The sequence below is a fragment of the Struthio camelus genome, chromosome 14 (genome assembly GCF_040807025.1).
Source record: "Struthio camelus isolate bStrCam1 chromosome 14, bStrCam1.hap1, whole genome shotgun sequence".
Taxonomy (NCBI): Eukaryota; Metazoa; Chordata; class Aves; order Struthioniformes; family Struthionidae; genus Struthio; species Struthio camelus.
Window position 1 is genome coordinate 15,452,057 of NC_090955.1, and position 16,907 is coordinate 15,468,963.

Genomic DNA, 16,907 nt, shown 5'->3' on the forward strand with positions numbered 1-16,907 from the left:
GTTTTTCTACTATGGAAACATCTAGAGCACAATTGAAGAAAAAGTAGCTATTCTAAATGTTCAGTCTGTGGAACAGAGATAAAAGGTAGCACATGCTACTGGGACAGAATACCTCCAATTTCAAGAACAGCTGTCTTTGCAGTGTTGGGAGAGGGAGATAGAGCTTGAGATGGAGAAATTCTGATTCATTTATTGTAAACTATGCTTTATTTCTCTCAAACCTTAAACGTGCTGTTTCTATTACTCTAGATTTAACCAGAAGATTTAACACCTGCTTGCCATGTATAATTCTACATATATGTTTGATGATGACTGTGATGAAATCCCTACCCAGCATGCTATTCAGGAAAGCTTACAAGATATGCATAAAAATGAAACAAGCGTGGATGTAGCAGAGAATGAGAGGTAATGAGTCATTACTTCTATTTTGAACGTTTTCATGACATTATTATATGCATGTAGGAACCACATTTTCCTTTGACTTGTATATTGTATTGCTCAATTGTGTATTATATTGCTACACAACAGAGTGTAACATGTATTATAGACTGTTGAATATTTAATCTAAGGTATAATTGAATCATGAGCTTCTCATTGTTTATAGTACTTTATTTTTGTTCTGTTTATGCAGTTTCCAGTTTGTTGCAAGCAAAGAACGTGGAAAGATAATTGCAGCTATTCAGACAGTTAAGTACAAATACATTACACTAAGCCTATCCCCCTAGGAATCACTAGGTATTGCACTGTTGAGCAATGTCTGCATTTTAGGTGTCTGGTCACTTGAGTTAGGTGCCTATTTCTCTATATAGACCTGGGGAGAATTAGGCAAGTAAAAGCTGGACACACAAAAGCTAGCATATTAGATAGGAAAATGATAAGAAAGAGGATGAGTTCGAATCTCACTATTTTCTGAGATGCTGGTGCTTCATCTCCTGGAATTAGGAGCTTCTGTCAGTCCTTTCTCATAAAATAAGCAACAGGATGACAAGGTTCCCAATCAATCAGTGCTGTATTTGCCACTTTGAGTTACCCCAATGAAAATCCCTTCTCTTCCTGAAAAGCGTTCCAGAATTGTTCCTTAGCTGCCAAACTTCATTGTATACCTTTATGGGATGCTCTTAGTCTGCTCTCCTCTTGAAACTTCTACTTTTTGTGGTGTAATCAATTTATATATTGAGTCACAGAGAAAACTAAGGAATGGAAATAACTAGGACAGTTAGGACAGTGGTCTGGCAGTGGGAAACCTTCAGTTCAGTCCTTATATATACGTCATAGTATGTAGTCACAGAGGTATTTAGTGAAGCTAGAATCAAGAGCACAGGTCTCCCCAGGAAAAGCAGGTTCTAGTTCAGTGCACTAAGGAGAACACACCTAAACTCTAATTACACTTTCTGTCTGGCCTAATGAATATATATAATTCTTCTATGTGAAGGAGAACTTCAGCAGCAGACACTGAAAGCAGTCAGTCCTCTTGTTCTATAGACACAGCTTTCTCTAGGAGGACCGACTACCCTCTCCTGTGAATAATGGGTTAAAAAAACAAGAGCAGAATCCAGGCCTTTACTCTTAAATGGGATTTCTAGCCAAATGAAATTCTGCTGCTTCTTGTGCCCTCCCTCTCACTGAGAAGGCCTGAACTCCTCTCATATTGAAAAAGCTTCAATTTGAGAGACAAACTGAACAAGTCCTAAACTTTGTCCTGAACAGGTTCTGTTTGGTGGCTGAACAATCTCCCAGGCAGTAGCAGGAGCACAGTTCTTTCACCCCTTGGGGAAGCTGTCTGGTAATTAGACTTGCATAAAAGTTGAGCAGTGGTAGTGATGCCTTGGTCTCATTTAGTTCTATAGCCGTCTCCTCCAGGGGGGTCCTATTTATTGTTGGACAAATATTTTACTAGTAGCAGGGGTAACTCTAGGCATCTTCATTCTCAGCATGCTGACAAGTTTGATCTCACTCACAGGTGAGTAATTCTCCCTGTGCAGGTAGTCTGTCTAATGAATTTCACATTGGGAGTGGGTGTTTAATTCATTTAGTTAATCTAGTGCTGAGCAACTAAGTATGCAATATTCTTTTTTTTTTTTTTTTTAGTTATAAAAGTTGAATATAGGCTCTAGGGCAGCATTTGCCGAATTCATCTGTTGACTGTTTCTGAGATATAAAATTGAAGACCTGATCACTTGTGTTGATTAAAGTTCCAGTAGGATTTTTAGTAAAAGCAGGGATAATGAATTATGTCTTATGTCCCAGTTAAAGCAGCATCATTTTACATTTGTCAACCTAATTCTTCTTCTACAGTTTCAACAGGTAACAGCTATTTACTTCTTCATTTACTAAACTGTCATGCACTGTTCTCTTGAGAGAGTTGTAGTTTAAATTTTTTAGTCATGTTAATTATAAATAAATTATTTCAATGTGTAATTCAGTGTGCTTTGTGAGTCAATGTAAATCACTGATTATTCCCTTCATAAAACCACTCTTCGATCAAAAATTGCTTTGGCGAGGTAAGCTGTTATGCTAATTATATTGATGGGATAAATGGCACTCGAATATACCAGTTGCCCTGAATTTTGTTTTATGATATGTAAGTGGATAAGTGTGTCTCAACATATCACAGGCCAAGAAGAGGCCTTGAAGAAGTTGGTGAAGCACAGTTCTGCTTTTGAAGAGGCAGACCAGGAAGGCTGGCTTCCTGTGCATGAAGCTGCTGCACAGCTAAATAAGAACATCCTAGAAATAACTTGGAAAGGTAGGGAGTCCTGTTTTTCCACCAAAAAGTTTTACAAAGTCAGGTATGAATAATCCAGCTTCAAATGTGTTCTGCTTTTCTGTATTCCAGCCTCCAGTACCATTACGTGGGAAAAGTCCACTCTAAAAGGGGAAACACCTCTTTTGGTAGCAGTAAGAAATTGCTTTGTAGACAATGTCCGCTTTCTCCTGCTCAATGGCTGCAATCCGAATGTTAAGAACGAAGAAGGAGATTCTCCTTTAGTTACAGGTAAATATCTTAGTTGGAGCGGGAGGGGTAAATGAGGTGAGATTTAAAATTAGACATTTGGGGGTTCAATTTGACATGTTTGACTTGTTCAGTATCTAAAATATTTTGCTATTGGCAGCAGAAACTGTTAAGAAGCAAACACAAAATCTGAATGTGTTTGTCATTGTCTGTTTTTCTTCCCATAAAATGACAGGGCTTCAACTGAGCTGATGTTTCAAGTTAGGGACTGTCACCACAAAGTTCTTAGCGTTATTTATGAAAGTACTGCTCTTGTTGATCTATTGAAGTATGAGAAATAAAGAGTGAGCTAGCAGAAGCTAAAAAATATTTCCCCAAAGTCTGTTCCAATGCAGGGAGCACCAGATGACACCCATCTTCCATCCCTCAGTTGCAAAGAGTTTGAGATTCAGGTTGAACATGTGTCTTTTTCCTCAAATAATCAAATTTAAGTTTCACCATGAAGTGCTAGACTGTTTTCCTGGGCTTTCTTTGGCATCATTTACCCAGTTGTGCCAGATAGTAAGATCCTCCTGCTTCTTCATGCTGTCACTCTACAGGTCTGCATGCATACAGCATTCATATTCTCTACTTACACTGTATTCTTTTTTTCCACTGCATCAGTTCCTGCTTCTCTAAAACCCAGAGTAATTTATTTTGATTTTCAAAAGTTGTAGCAAAACAGCCTGATTTATATACATAGAGTATAAAACAGTATGTTTGCCCCAGTTCAGGCAGTGTTGGAATTAATCTAAATATAACAAGTGAAGAGTCTAGTCAGGCCTTCAGATTCTCAGTTCACTTCTGTTTGAATTTTTTAAATGAAAGGAGAAAGTCCTATACCTAGTATCACTTTCAATGTGAATTCCATATTAATTTGAACATGCGTAAGAACTGTAAGCCTTGATTTCTAAAGAATCGATCTTAATATTTTGCAAAGATAGTTGATTTTCAAAATGGTCCTATGTTTATTTTGTTTGATTCCCCCAAGTTGGTCTGTGATGCTATTATTCTTACTCAGTCCTGTCCAATAGAAGGAAGGCAGATTGTCATCATCTGAGTTTCATAAGAGCACTTTAAGTTTATTGAATGAACCTATAAATTTCTCAGTATTGGAAAGGTGGCTTTTCAAAACAAGAGTCAAAGAATGAAGGGGAAAAAAAATCGATCCTCTGTAGGACCACCACCCCATCCTTTTGAGATAACTAGACCTTCTAGTCAGGGTTACCTGCTTAAAAAATGCAGAGAAGTCTTAGGTGGTCTTAAAGTACGCTATGCGAAGATGTACCCTTCCCCTAGAAGGGGATGTATGTGATATATATAAAGCAGCCATGTAGGTTGCAGATAATGAAACATCACAAGGTATAGTATGCCATCCATGTTATTTGAAGCAGCTGTGTCACGTGAGGCTTTTCTGTCTGATCTGTCTCGGTAAATGGCACTGGCTGTTCTACCCTGCGCAGCTGGAAAGTTTGAAGAGAAAATGAGAGGAGGATGTTACCCATTCATTCTATTTGCTGGAGATCTCTTCAGCTAATGCAAATCACCCTTCTAAAATCCTGACTGTCTTAACAGATCATGCTTATTAAAATAAAGAGGCACATAACAAAGTCATTTTAAGCTTTGTTTCATATTACAGTAACGGATTATAAAGATTGCATATAGCTCCCTGAGCAGGCCAGCTCCTGAGCACTCCGTGTCCCTGTATATGATCTCCATCTGTAGCAGGGAGGAACTTTACTAGCTGCAACAGATTACAGACAAAAAAGAAAAAGGACAAAAATTACCATAAAATTATTCATTTGTATAATATTATCCTAGAAACAAAGAACAGACTTGGTGATAAGTTAAAATTTCAGTGTAGTGTGACAGTTTCTCATTGTATAAATAGCACTTTAGGGAACAGCGCGAGTTTTCCTACGCTGCTACATAATAAAGTTAGAGAGCGTAGAATAGTGTTGGATAACGTCCTGGCTGATATTTCATTTATTGTCTTACAGCAATTAAATATGATTCGTATGAGATTGCCTCCTTGTTGATAAGTTTTGGTGCAAAAGTGAATTTGCAGTGTGTCCACAAGAGGACTGCTTTACATGAGGCAGCTAGACTGGGCAGGAAGAACCTGGTGAAGCTTCTGCTTAGTTCTGGAGCAGATCCTGATCCTCGCAGTGGATATGGGCTCACGCCTCTAGCGCTGGCTGCACAGTCTGGACATACAGAAATTATGGAGCTCTTACTGCAAAAAGGTGAGACTTCTATATGGAACGTTTTATGGCTCAGTAGGTTGATTTACTAATGTGCAATTTCTAGAAGACCCTTCAATGTTGTTCTTCAGACTAGTAAAAATTATATAGTCATATGTGTTAGTACTGAAATATTTAAGTCCAAAACGAGACAAACAAAGTGAATCCTCTTTCCAAAAGGGGAAACTCTTTCTAGCTGCAGAGGCCAAAAATTGGTATTATCTCACAAACCAGTAAAACTTTGCATTCCTGAAGAGAAAGGAAATGAAAGGACTATGATATTGAGTGTACGGTCTCTCAGATGTTAATAGATATAAAAAAAAAAAAAAAAAAAAACCTTTTTAGAGATTTACTTTTTTACAGCAAATAGTAGTAGTCACTAGTGTGTGCTTTTCAAAACTGTAAGCAAATCTGGTACGTTACAGAAACTTTTTGTTTGCATTTTTTTGTATGATCACTAAACAGCATACTTATTTGAAGTATTTAACTCCTAAATCACATAGTTCAAGGTCTGTTTTTTCTAAAGAATTCTTTGTATCTCAATTCATATTATAAGACATCCATACTTATTACCTCTAGTAGTTATTCTACTTACATGCATTTTATTAATCTTTCTAAAGTTCAATGATTGAAGTAAAACTGATTATTGTAAGACATGCCTCCTGTATATAGCAGAAATAACATTCATTACTAAAGAAGATGCTATCCACAACAAGGTGATTGTTGCGATGTAATTAAGGTATAACAAACAATGCAGTAATACTCAAACAAAATATTAATAGTTTAATGAGTATTTCCTACATGTATATATATGTTGACACAGTAGTGCTGGAACTGGGATGATGCCTGAACTGCTTTGATGCTAGTTTTCTTCCTGTTACAAATGTTTAAAAGAAACAACTTTATTTTCCTTCCAGTACCTAATTTTCACATATTCCTTTATGGAATGAATCTCATCCCACTTCCATTTCTTTATGTATTTCATATTTACAGTTATACTTGTTTAATTGTTGTAAAGTAGAAGAACAGAAGTGCTTTGTACGTAAGACAAAAAGACTTGCTTGTATGATAAGAAGCAAACTCCTTGCGTGCCCCGTTTATAGCATTAAGTTTTACTGCCCGATTGTACACAAAGCACTTTTGGACCTTCTCATTCTCAGGATTGCATAAACACATATAATATCAAGGATCCAATGCAATGGTTTTGCCCGTACTGGTTTTATTTGGTGAAAAATAGAATTCATAATTCCTTGTCACAGCAGGGGTCAGAGATACAATTGCTGCTAGACAGTTACAGGAACTCCTGTGAAAATGCTTGATGTTTCTCTCCAGGTGCTGATGTTCTTTCACAGGCAATGGATTGTGCTTCAGTATTATTTGAAGCAGCAGGAGGAGGAAATCCAGATTCACTGAGCCTTTTACTAGAATATGGGGCTGATGCTAATGTACCAAAGCACTCAGGTCATTTGCCGATCCATAGAGCTGCATATAGAGGACACTTTCTGTGAGTTAATATACTTGAAAATCAAGTACTAGTGACAACAAAAATACTCATTTTGTTAACTCTGCCTTATTCAAAGCGGGCAGCAAATCTGTAGTTTTGTAGAAGGAATTCTTTTTAACTATGCAAATGAGTTTTGCCTCTGAATGTAAGAGGCCAGTCAAGGTGTAATCTTCACTGTTTTAGGATAAGCCTACTAATCCCTATATTATTTCCCCATTTGTCACAAATAATAGGATTTTCCAGACTTAATATTCAGGTGCTTGGGACATCCTTATTCTCTTTGGGATGTGTTCATCTCTACACTGTCATAGGAAGGCAGACATACTGAATCATCAAATAGACTTAGGGAATAAGGGTTAGCCCCATCTTAAAGACAGGAAAGTCACTGAAATATATATGTGTTAAAATCACAACCGAGCAGTGAGGAGCAACTCTTTCACTACTAGAAAAGTTACATTGTGTTTAAGAATCCCAGGAACCTGCCCTAATTCCTGTAGGGTAAGCAACTGCCTGGTGTTCTCATCATTCAAGAAAACTCTGTACTGAGAAAGAATCGTTATTTTTCTAGCTAGGAATGGGAATGTTGATGAATGACCGTATAATTGGATATATTTTAAATATTTCATGTGTGAGGTCATTGCTGGCTATTTCATTGTTAGAAATTGAAACTAATGCAGAGGCATAGCATGTCTTGGAACTGATTAGGTAGATTGAGACAGCTATATACAATCATGATGAATTCTGAAGCCTAGCAACACAGAGTTCAAAGACTGATGTAGGTGAACCAGTACACTTAAAACTCTCAGACCCTTTTTTTTCTTATTCTACTCTCTTAGAGCCTTAAAGAACTTAGTTCCAGTTACTAATTTTGATGCCATTAAAGAAAGTGGGATAAGTCCAGTTCACTCAGCAGCAGCAGGATCACATCCTCAGTGCCTTGAGTTTCTCCTCAAATCTGGGTTTGATGCCAATTTTATGCTGGATCAAAGAGTTCGCAAAGGCTACGATGATCACAGGAAGTCAGCGTTGTACTTTGCTGTTTCAAATGGGGATATCTGTTCAACACAGTTGCTACTGAACGCTGGAGCCCTGCCAAACCAAGATCCCATCAACTGTCTCCAGATAGCCTTGAGAATGGGCAACTATGAGTTAATAAATCTACTGCTCCAGCATGGGGCTAATGTCAATTACTTCTGCAGAGTGAATACAACACACTTTCCATCGGCTCTACAGTATGCTCTGAAAGATGAAGTCATGTTAAGAATGCTGATGAACTATGGGTATGATGTGCAGCGCTGCTTTGATTGCCCTCAGGGAAATAGTTCCCATTCCCAGTACCTGACTGATGGATGGACTTCTACTGTTATCAAAGATACAATGGTAAGTACATCAGAATGCTTCATATGTTGTTTTACTGGCAGTATCCTCCTTAAAACTAAATGGGAAAGTACTTGTTAATGTAATCTGTCAGGAAAAGAAGTTTTGAGCCTATGAGGCAGTTGACGTACAAAGGTAGGAATAGACAAGGCTTTAAATAATGTCCCCTTGAGGCCTGGTTCATGACAGCAAATCATCATAATTATTATTTTTCAATGGTGAAAATATAGCCAACAATATGCAAACAGTATAAAATTGGCTCTCCAGTGCAGTCTTATCCATGCTGTGAAAGCAGGTACTCGCATGCTAGCTTGGTGGGTCATCTTGTATCAGGTTCCTAATACTGAAAGCCCATTGCAAGGAACCACTGAACCTGGCATGATAAATGCTGAGCAGAAGTTAACAAACTTGGATTGACCAAACAGATTCCTAGAGACACCTGTCAGTGTTATCGCTTAGTGAATTTTAAAGTCCACTCGAAACTAATAAACCTTCCTCAACCTGAAGGTAAGGATGTGTGGCACACACTGGGCTGGCGGCTCCCTGCTCAGGCCGCTGGGACAAGTTCTGAAGAGTTCTCCTCTGGTGCTGTCCAGGTAGTTTAGATTCTTGACTGGGGGTTTTGATTGGAAGACTGAATGCTTAAAAAGAGGTGCTCAGCTACGTAATATATATCTGTATAAGTTCATTTTTTGATTTAATACAAAATAACCAGATGTCAATATTCTACTAGTGAGGTTTAACATAAGGTGTGACAACCTAAAGCTCCCCTGACTAACGGGACACTCATTGTTCCTGGCTTTGTGCTGAAATTATTAAACTTCTCTCCTCCTGAATAGGAGGAAGTCATTTACACAAATATTGAATGTTATTCTGTTAAGTGTTTTGTTTCTATCAGTTCTGTGAAGTGATCACCTTGTCATGGCTGAAGCATCTGTCTGGGAAAGTAGTGCGAGTAATGTTAGATTATGTTGATCACGTTAATATCTGCTGGAAGCTGGAAGCAGTTCTCAAAGAACAGGAACTCTGGCCAGAAATCAATTCAATTTTAAGTAAGTATCTGATATTTAGATAACTGAAGTGACAAACTTTGGGGCTTTTTTGCTGTTGGTACAACAGTTAACTGTTCCTTTTCTTGGCCCTTATTGGGTTAAGAGTTATGCTTTGACAATAAGATACCTCTCAAACAAAAATCAGTCTTTGCAGCGTTTAAAGCAAGTCTCTCTCAGAAGTCTGATAGTTAGTAATTGCACAATTTAGAGCACTTGATAACTATTTAATTACAATGTAGACAACATGATTCCCTTCAAGGGAAATAAAATTTAAGAAGTTTTTATGTACTTGTGATTAAAAGAGAACAACTTTTCCCCTGCCTCAAGTGGATGCAACAAACAAATTTCTATTTCTAATTAAGTGATTTAATTTTAGACTAGATTTAATTCTGTATTTGTTTGTACAAAGATTAAAAGGTAGCAAGTCAAAATTCTACTTTAATACTGTTTTTGGGCTGACACAGGACAGGTGCCTCTCTTTTTTAAACTTACATTAGCATACCTCTGTCTGTTCACAGAACAAATATTCAGCAAAATCTGGACCAAAGCTTTTCTGGACCTTAACTTTATCAATCTCGCCTTCTTACTTCTAGCGAATCCTCGCTCTTTGAAACATCTTTGTCGTCTGAAGATACGGAAATGCATGGGCCGGTTGCGTCTCCGTTGTCCTGTCTTCATGACCTTCCTTCCACTGCCAAACTGCTTGAAAGACTACATACTATACAAGGAATATGATTTTTATGGACAGGAAAACTTCTTAGGAACCTACAACCTCAACTGTACATAATTATTATTTCCATATTTTGAAGGGAATGTTGAAGTGGGTAAGACTGTTTTATGCAGCTCCTTTTCTCTTCTGGGATTTTTATCTCATTCTATTATATAGAAAGGTGTGTGTGTGTGCGTATGTATATCTCTCACTTTCTCTCTATATATCTATATATCCTCTATATAAATCTATATATCTCTATATAAAGGAAGAACAATTCTCATCATGTGCCCCCTCACCTCCCAGAAAGCGGGGAGAACCCCAAAGTGTAAGCCTTGGTGATCACATTCAACATCGCTACTGGAATATAAAAATAGCTGAAAGTCATGGCATGAACATTTTGGATGCCTAGAGTAAAAACAAAAAACTGTAAAATAACCAGTAAGGCTGTAACTCTGGCATTATTGCTAGCATTATTTGCTGTGACAGGCTTTAACTTAGCTCCAATTCCAGTACTCAGAGCTTAACTAAAATCAGGAAGGGGCGTAGTTCTTTTTTCTCTTGTACCTCCCTTTCGTTTGCCCAGAAGTAGAGAGTTTTTATTTGTGAAGCCCTACCTTGAAGTTTTAGAGCAGCTGAAATTGTATGTAGGATTGTTTGGGGGGTGTGGGGGGCAGATTATAAGTGCTGAAATGGGATTAACAGCTAGGAGAACGTCTTGCTTATCACAGCAACTAGTGTGATAACAGTGATCCTTCAACAAGGTGGCAACATGTCTAAAGTCATGTTTGTTCTGTATTTCCTTCTCAGCTATTGACAGTTCTCGTCAACCAGGTATTTTATTGCTGTCTCTAGAACTGGCTTTTCCCTATACAGTGCTGTTCAAAGGCATCGTTGCAGCTTTTTGGAATTTCTCCTCAACACTTACCTATCAGTAGTCATATTTTGTTGGTGTACATGGGAGAAGAAAGATGTGCAACTGAAACTTTCACGTTCATTACATGGAATCATTTCTATTGCAATATCTCTGTAGAAGCTGAGAGGCCAAATGCTCTCATTGTGCTTAGATTCTCTGAATGACAAGGTGACAAAGCCTCCTAACAGCATCATTGGATGTTTTCATCTGATGGAGTGATGTTACGTTGTCATTGTGCACTAAAAATTCCCAGGTAGATAATGAATATGCATACTATTTACTAATCTATAAACTTAAGTAGTGCATGTAGATGCACAGAATATTTATTCTTCTTAAAAATATGGCAATCCCTATCTTTTAAACAAAAATAGTAGTTCATCCACACACTTTGCATTAATAGTATTTATTCCTTCATAATCAAGTAAGCATAGATTTTCATTTATACATGCATCTGTATTATGGAAGTTACATAATTCAAAAGTCTCTTTTCCCTCAGAAAAAATCTACAAATCTTATAAAATACAAATTTAACTATTATGGAGCTTTGACGCATTGCTTCTTAGGTGGTGCCTCTCATACAATAAAGAAAACTAATGAAACCTGTAAAATAGTGTCAGTACCCATGTTAATGATTGTGCTCTGGTATAGCTTCTATACACATGAATTCTGCCTGTTAATGTAACTGTAGCTCTTTACAGAGTGCTACGCGTTGTCAAGTGTCTAGAATATGTGCATTAAAACAGCCAGCTAAGGTTGTAAGGATTTTCTTCTCTTACCATTCAATCTTTCATTGTTGTAAAAATAAGTTACCATCATTCCCAAGTACAATAACTTCCTCTGAGGATATCTGGCTAATGTAATTAACAGAATTGAGATATACTTTGAAAACAGAGGGATTCAACTGCATCTTAAACTTAGTTCAGTGGAAGGGGAGACATCCTATTACCAATAATGGTACTCTCTGGAAATCAGCATTTGGAAAAAAGCAGGGTTTTTTTTGTTTTTTTTTTTTTCATCAATACAAATCCCATCCAGAAAGTTACTATACTTAAGTTCTTATTTAACCTACAAAATGCTGACTGAAGCCCTGGCAAAATATATTTACTATCCATGTTTCCAAGCTTAAAACACAACTATCAAAGTTGAAGTATACCACTTAAGGTTTTTAAATATAGCTATTCAAGGAAAAAAATGTATATGTCTTAAACATTGCAAAAATTACTTATACTTCACTAGAACAGGACCAGTCCAGTACATCATCGTAAGTATTTGACCACTCCACTGTATTATAAAAATCACTTGAAAGATTGTACAAAAATCCTTGGCTTGCAATATAAATTAACTTCACTACGAATACAAATGCATTCACAATGGCACACTGACTTATTCTTGTCTTACTAACTTAGATATCACTGTGGCAGGAAAAAAAAAAAATCAATTTAGCGCTTGGTTAGAAAGAAAAGCCTTGCAAGAAATTCTGTAAAATAGAGCAAAAGAAAGAGTTAAAAAATATCAGCTGTTGTTAGACTAGACAATGTCTCTCTGCTGAATTCACCGAGTGTTAACTAAACAGCAGAGGGAGGTTTGCTTTGTCTATGTGAATTATTTCTGAAATAACACAACACATTAGTAATTACAGCACTTTCTCCATTGGTTTCTCCCCTAAAATCTGTGCGAGTACTTCAAAATTCACCTTAAAAGATATGCACAATCCAAGTTTGCTTCTTTATACCATTATCCAGCTGTTTCAGGGATTGCTCTGGATTTACATCCATATAATGATGAAATTTCACTACATTGGCAGGGGAGTGTTATTTCACTGTTAATTTACCATTTAACAATTAACTAATATTTATCTTGTTGGTACAATTTCAAAGCTAAAAAGATTAAGGGAGTAATAGACCATCAAATCACAATTAGTTTACACCACCCCCTTGTAACCAGTTCTGTATGGCTAAGTTATAGACAACTCTTAACTTTCCTCCGGTTTAGACTTAAAGGAAATGTATTCATGGCCATAGAGGAGTACACAGTAGCTCCCAGGAGACCATGAGGTGTGTATATTAAAAGTTATACTTTCAAGGTAAATATTAAGCTCTCTTTAAAATTTTTTTTTTAAAAAAGAAGTTTTTCCAGCGAAAAATTTACAAACCTCATGAGAAAAAGGGTACCAAATATTTTTCATTCTGGGGAGGAGGGCAGGAATAAAACCTCAGCAGCTGTTCTTTGCCTTGAGGTAATTATGACCATCAAGCCCCGTGCCCCTCCCTTTCAGGAGGGCCTCAGTACTCCTAGCCCCACTGCCCACTCATTGCACTGTTCCACTTTAACTTCCCAATCTCTCTTGACCTGCCATTTGCTCTTGCAGTCTTCATCACTCTCCTGGATGCTCTTAAATCTGTGCTCATTTTGCAGCACAGAGACTCTTCTAAACAAGCCAAAAAACTTACTTTTCATCCATCTCAATCTATCTTCTCTCCCTAAAGAACCACCCTCTTCATTCATTTCCTTGCTTTTTAAGGGCTAGGAGAGTAATCTAACACAAATAAAATGTAATTCACTCCTGGGCTGTCTCCCATTAAAAGTAGTTTTCTAAAACACAGATGGAAATCCTGCAAAGCAAATGAAATAATTCCAATCCTCTATTGTTACATCTGAAAAGTCCCATATCACAATAAGTTCAGGTGCCACCTTTCGCTCTCCTGCTCTTCCTCCTTATCTTTTAGCTATAAAGCTGCAAACATTAATGATAGGTTTCAAGAAAAGACGACATCTTCTCAATAAGGCTAATACAATAACACTTGGAGAAAACAAGCTACCCAGCAGAAATACTTCTTCATGAGACTGCTCATCTATTAGCTGTCTCTCACATGGAGCTGTGGATATTGCAGTGAAACTGGTTAACACATTAATCGTTCTGACAACGAGGTGACTAAATTCTAGAAACTGGAGACAAATGACTTTTTATATTATTCTTGTGCTGTTTCAAAGTTACTTCATTTTCAGCATGTACTGGAAGAAGACAGTAAGACCCAACAACCTTGAGTTAAGCTGTCATATTATCTGATAGCAAATAGCAATACTGCTAAGTATCAAAAAAAAAAAAAAAGAGAGAGAGAGAGAGAGAGAGAAAGAAACACAAGCTGGACCAACTTGGAGAGATGACCTGGCTACCATGCAACTATTGTAAGCCTAGATTCAGGCATCAAGAGGAAAAAATATTTGTGGGTTTTTTTTTTTTTTGCCTCTCTGTACATTCTTGTTGACAAGAATAAAAACAGTCTCTTAAGAGCAAGATCTGAGAATGCAAGACTAGATATGAAATAAAAATGCCACTTAGAAAATGTATGAAGCCTCAGATCTGCGTGGTCCATCTGACAGTGTGCTGGCCAAGTTTGGCCACAGGCAAATACCAGCTGGCCTGACGAGGCAACAACAAAAGCTGATACTTCTGTAATTGCCTCACTTCTTTGGGGATGAAAAATAGACGGGAGTAGGAGCTACTGATGCAGGAAGAGAGCAGGGAGGCTTTTTGTAGCTAAGTCTCTCCCTTCAAGCTCTCTTGTAAGGCAAGAGCACTGTGACCGCTTCTGAGGCTGCCTGGTCCCCTCCATGTGCTGCAGTGCCAGTAACATCACATAAGAGTGCTGTTCTACCTCCTCCTCCAGCAGCAGCCTCAAAGCAGCAACTCTGCTATTCCTGCAGCAGGCTGGGCTGGTAGGTAATGCCTCCCTTGCTTTTCTGTGACAGGAGCCAGATGCAGTTAACCTCTGCATAGAAATTTGCCTCTCCAGCATAAAGCTGAGGAGGCAGCTGCCCTCTTTAGCCAGTCCAGGGTACTGTTCCCTCTGTCCACCTGCAGACATCCAGCAGAGGTCTCAACATTCCTCACTATTTTATCAGCACCAGCTGTGAAGGATTGGGCGAACACTGGTGATGGGCGATAGATAGTCTGAAAACTGCTTCCATTCCTGAACACTAGAGAAGCAGAAATGCCCTGCAATGAACTGTAAAGCACTCATAATTGTTATACGATAACTAGGATTATAACTATAGTCCTCTCTTTCTACATTTCCTGTTATTTTCCTACCGCTATTAGAGACATGTCTTCTGTTCCACTGGATTTTAGTACATATATAGTAATTAGTGCAAAAATAAATATTTCTCTTTCTTTCTTTAAACAAACAAGTTTCTTCTTCTGGATCAAAAGGTGAATGCACATTTAGTACTATATAAAATAAATATTACACAAGGTATAGAGAATGGAGATCAGGTTTAAGAGCTGTAAGCAGATACTGCTTTGAAAAATGCTTTACAGGATTGACTCTAGGATATAGGATCAGCATAGTCTCTTACTTCAGAGCTATTAATTCTTTCTGAAAAACACATTTCCATGAAAAGACCTCAAGAGCCTAAATTCATTTTCAATAAATGTAGTGAACTAGTGGCAAGGCATTTAAGTAAGTATTCAAAAGCTCCAAATGATGATATTCAAAATGTTCTTGCAACTCTCGGCATGTTTTATAAAAAGTGAACTCAAAGGCTTACAGTTTATTACAAGTACTGGGGAAAAGCAGGAACATGGCACTTGTGCTGCAAGAATACGTACATTACTCTTACCATTCGATAAGGAATTGTTTCTACATTCCTCATGCAGAAAGATGCAATTGTATCTATCTCTTCAACTCTCTTCTAGGTTTGACAAAGTATTTTTTTTCCTGGTCAGAGAAGTCTTCCAATATTATATTCACCCAAAAACCAAGGCAGTGCCATACAGCGCAGTATGAAACAAAAAATAAGATCTTTCCACCTAGAACTACTGTACATCTCACTGATGTTAATAAAGATTTTTCTTTCTAAATCTAAGAACAGTTACCTGCAACAACAGTTAGATAAAGTTTAGTGCTATCTTATTTGGATATCCACTTTTGTTTCCAGCAAGGTGTTCTGCATTTTGCAGTGTAAAAAACAAATTTCAGTGTATTGTTGACGTCCAATAACATGTTAATTTTTGCTTCAAGAGAAGTCAATTGCACAGCCAGGTAAGTGGAAAAACTTTTTCCATTTTGCAAAGAAGCCTTTAGAAGCCATAATTTTGTAGTAAACATGGCAGCATCACCATGCTTGATCTGGCATACAGAAGATAAATTATGCTGGCATGAAAATGGAAATAACTTAGTTGAGAAAGAAAAATCAAGGCATAATGGGGCCTACATATTGGGAAGTCTTTTATATAATACAACAGACCCTCCACCTGCATTTCACTTCTTGTAGATAGATAGATATTGTGCCATTCAACCAGATAGATCCATGATTCCAGTTTTAATTAAGCAGGCAACCTTAGGCTTCAGATTCTCTCTTCTTCTTTCCATCTTCTCCTAAATCACTGTCTTCTGACTGGCTACTGCTAAGGACTACAAATTGTCCTTCTCCAATGCTCTGGTTCGATCTGCTGGAAGCAGCTATCAATCGGCTTTGCTCCTCTAAGTCCTAATTGGAGGAGAAGGGTGGGTGGGGAAACCAGAAAAAAAAAATATTAATTTTAAAGTCTTCTACAATGGTAACAGAATACTCATTACGATTTGTAAAATATCTTTTAATACTATCGATAGACCTTTTTTTTTGGTAGAGAAGGGGTTAAAAGATGATTCAGTAGTAAATGGAAACATTTCACCTTCAGCAGCTGGCGTTATTAGAAAGAAGAGCTAACGCACGTTAACGCACCTATACCTACAATCCATAAATACAGCAAGTATCTTGCCCTGCAGCCCCTTCCTTGTTACACCAGCAAACAAAGTGTCTCACTACATACATGGCAGATCACTCACTCACACTCACGTGTGGGGCACAGAACATGACAGAAGCATTTGTATTTGGGGCCTGTGATAAGTATTCCTTCAAACACTGCTCTTAAGTGCTCCTGTAAAGATGTTTTGCAGCTTATCTCCTTGCAAGAGTTTTTTTTTAAAACTAGTATACAAAGTTATACAAAATCTGTACGGGAGATACTTGTAATAATTAACTTCATTACACGGTGTTATACGAATTTGTGCTAAAGAATACAATGCTGTAGCTTCGAGTACAAAGCTACAAAGAACAATTTGAAAATCAGTA

The 16,907-nt window shown here is 37.5% G+C and overlaps 2 protein-coding genes across 3 annotated transcripts in view; one reads left to right on the forward strand and one right to left on the reverse strand.

Annotated features, from left to right (window-relative positions):
- The first annotated feature begins 722 nt into the window (after window positions 1-722).
- On the forward strand, window positions 723-11,818 carry ASB14 (ankyrin repeat and SOCS box containing 14). 2 transcript variants are annotated; one of them, XM_068907740.1, is made up of 8 exons: window positions 723-2,304; window positions 2,615-2,746; window positions 2,837-2,995; window positions 4,993-5,238; window positions 6,568-6,739; window positions 7,576-8,119; window positions 9,015-9,168; window positions 9,762-11,818. In XM_068907740.1, the coding sequence occupies exons 1-8, from the start codon at window positions 2,232-2,234 to the stop codon at window positions 9,953-9,955; spliced, it is 1,674 nt and encodes a 557-aa protein (XP_068763841.1). In that variant the 5' UTR covers window positions 723-2,231; the 3' UTR covers window positions 9,956-11,818. The 2 variants fall into 2 exon arrangements, with proteins under 2 accessions (XP_068763841.1, XP_009686521.2); XM_009688226.2 differs by having other exon boundaries at window positions 723-2,746.
- Window positions 11,181-16,907, reverse strand: part of APPL1 (adaptor protein, phosphotyrosine interacting with PH domain and leucine zipper 1) — a 32,527-nt gene continuing 26,800 nt past the window's right edge. Inside the window, exon 22 of the mRNA XM_068907739.1 lies at window positions 11,181-16,283. Coding sequence (XP_068763840.1) covers window positions 16,134-16,283 — 150 coding nt within the window. The 3' untranslated portion in view covers window positions 11,181-16,133. The remainder of the gene's footprint in view (window positions 16,284-16,907) is intronic.

What these genes read in the sequence shown, in the direction of transcription:
- ASB14 (XM_009688226.2), top strand. Translation starts at nt 2,536, where the DNA reads ATGGCACTCGAATATACCAGTTGCCCTGAATTTTGTTTTATGATATGT. An exon ending in CCTAGAAATAACTTGGAAAG is followed by an intron (nt 2,747 to 2,836) that starts GTAGGGAGTCCT and finishes TCTGTATTCCAG; the next exon opens with CCTCCAGTACCATTACGTGG. An exon ending in GCATATAGAGGACACTTTCT is followed by an intron (nt 6,740 to 7,575) that starts GTGAGTTAATAT and finishes CTACTCTCTTAG; the next exon opens with AGCCTTAAAGAACTTAGTTC.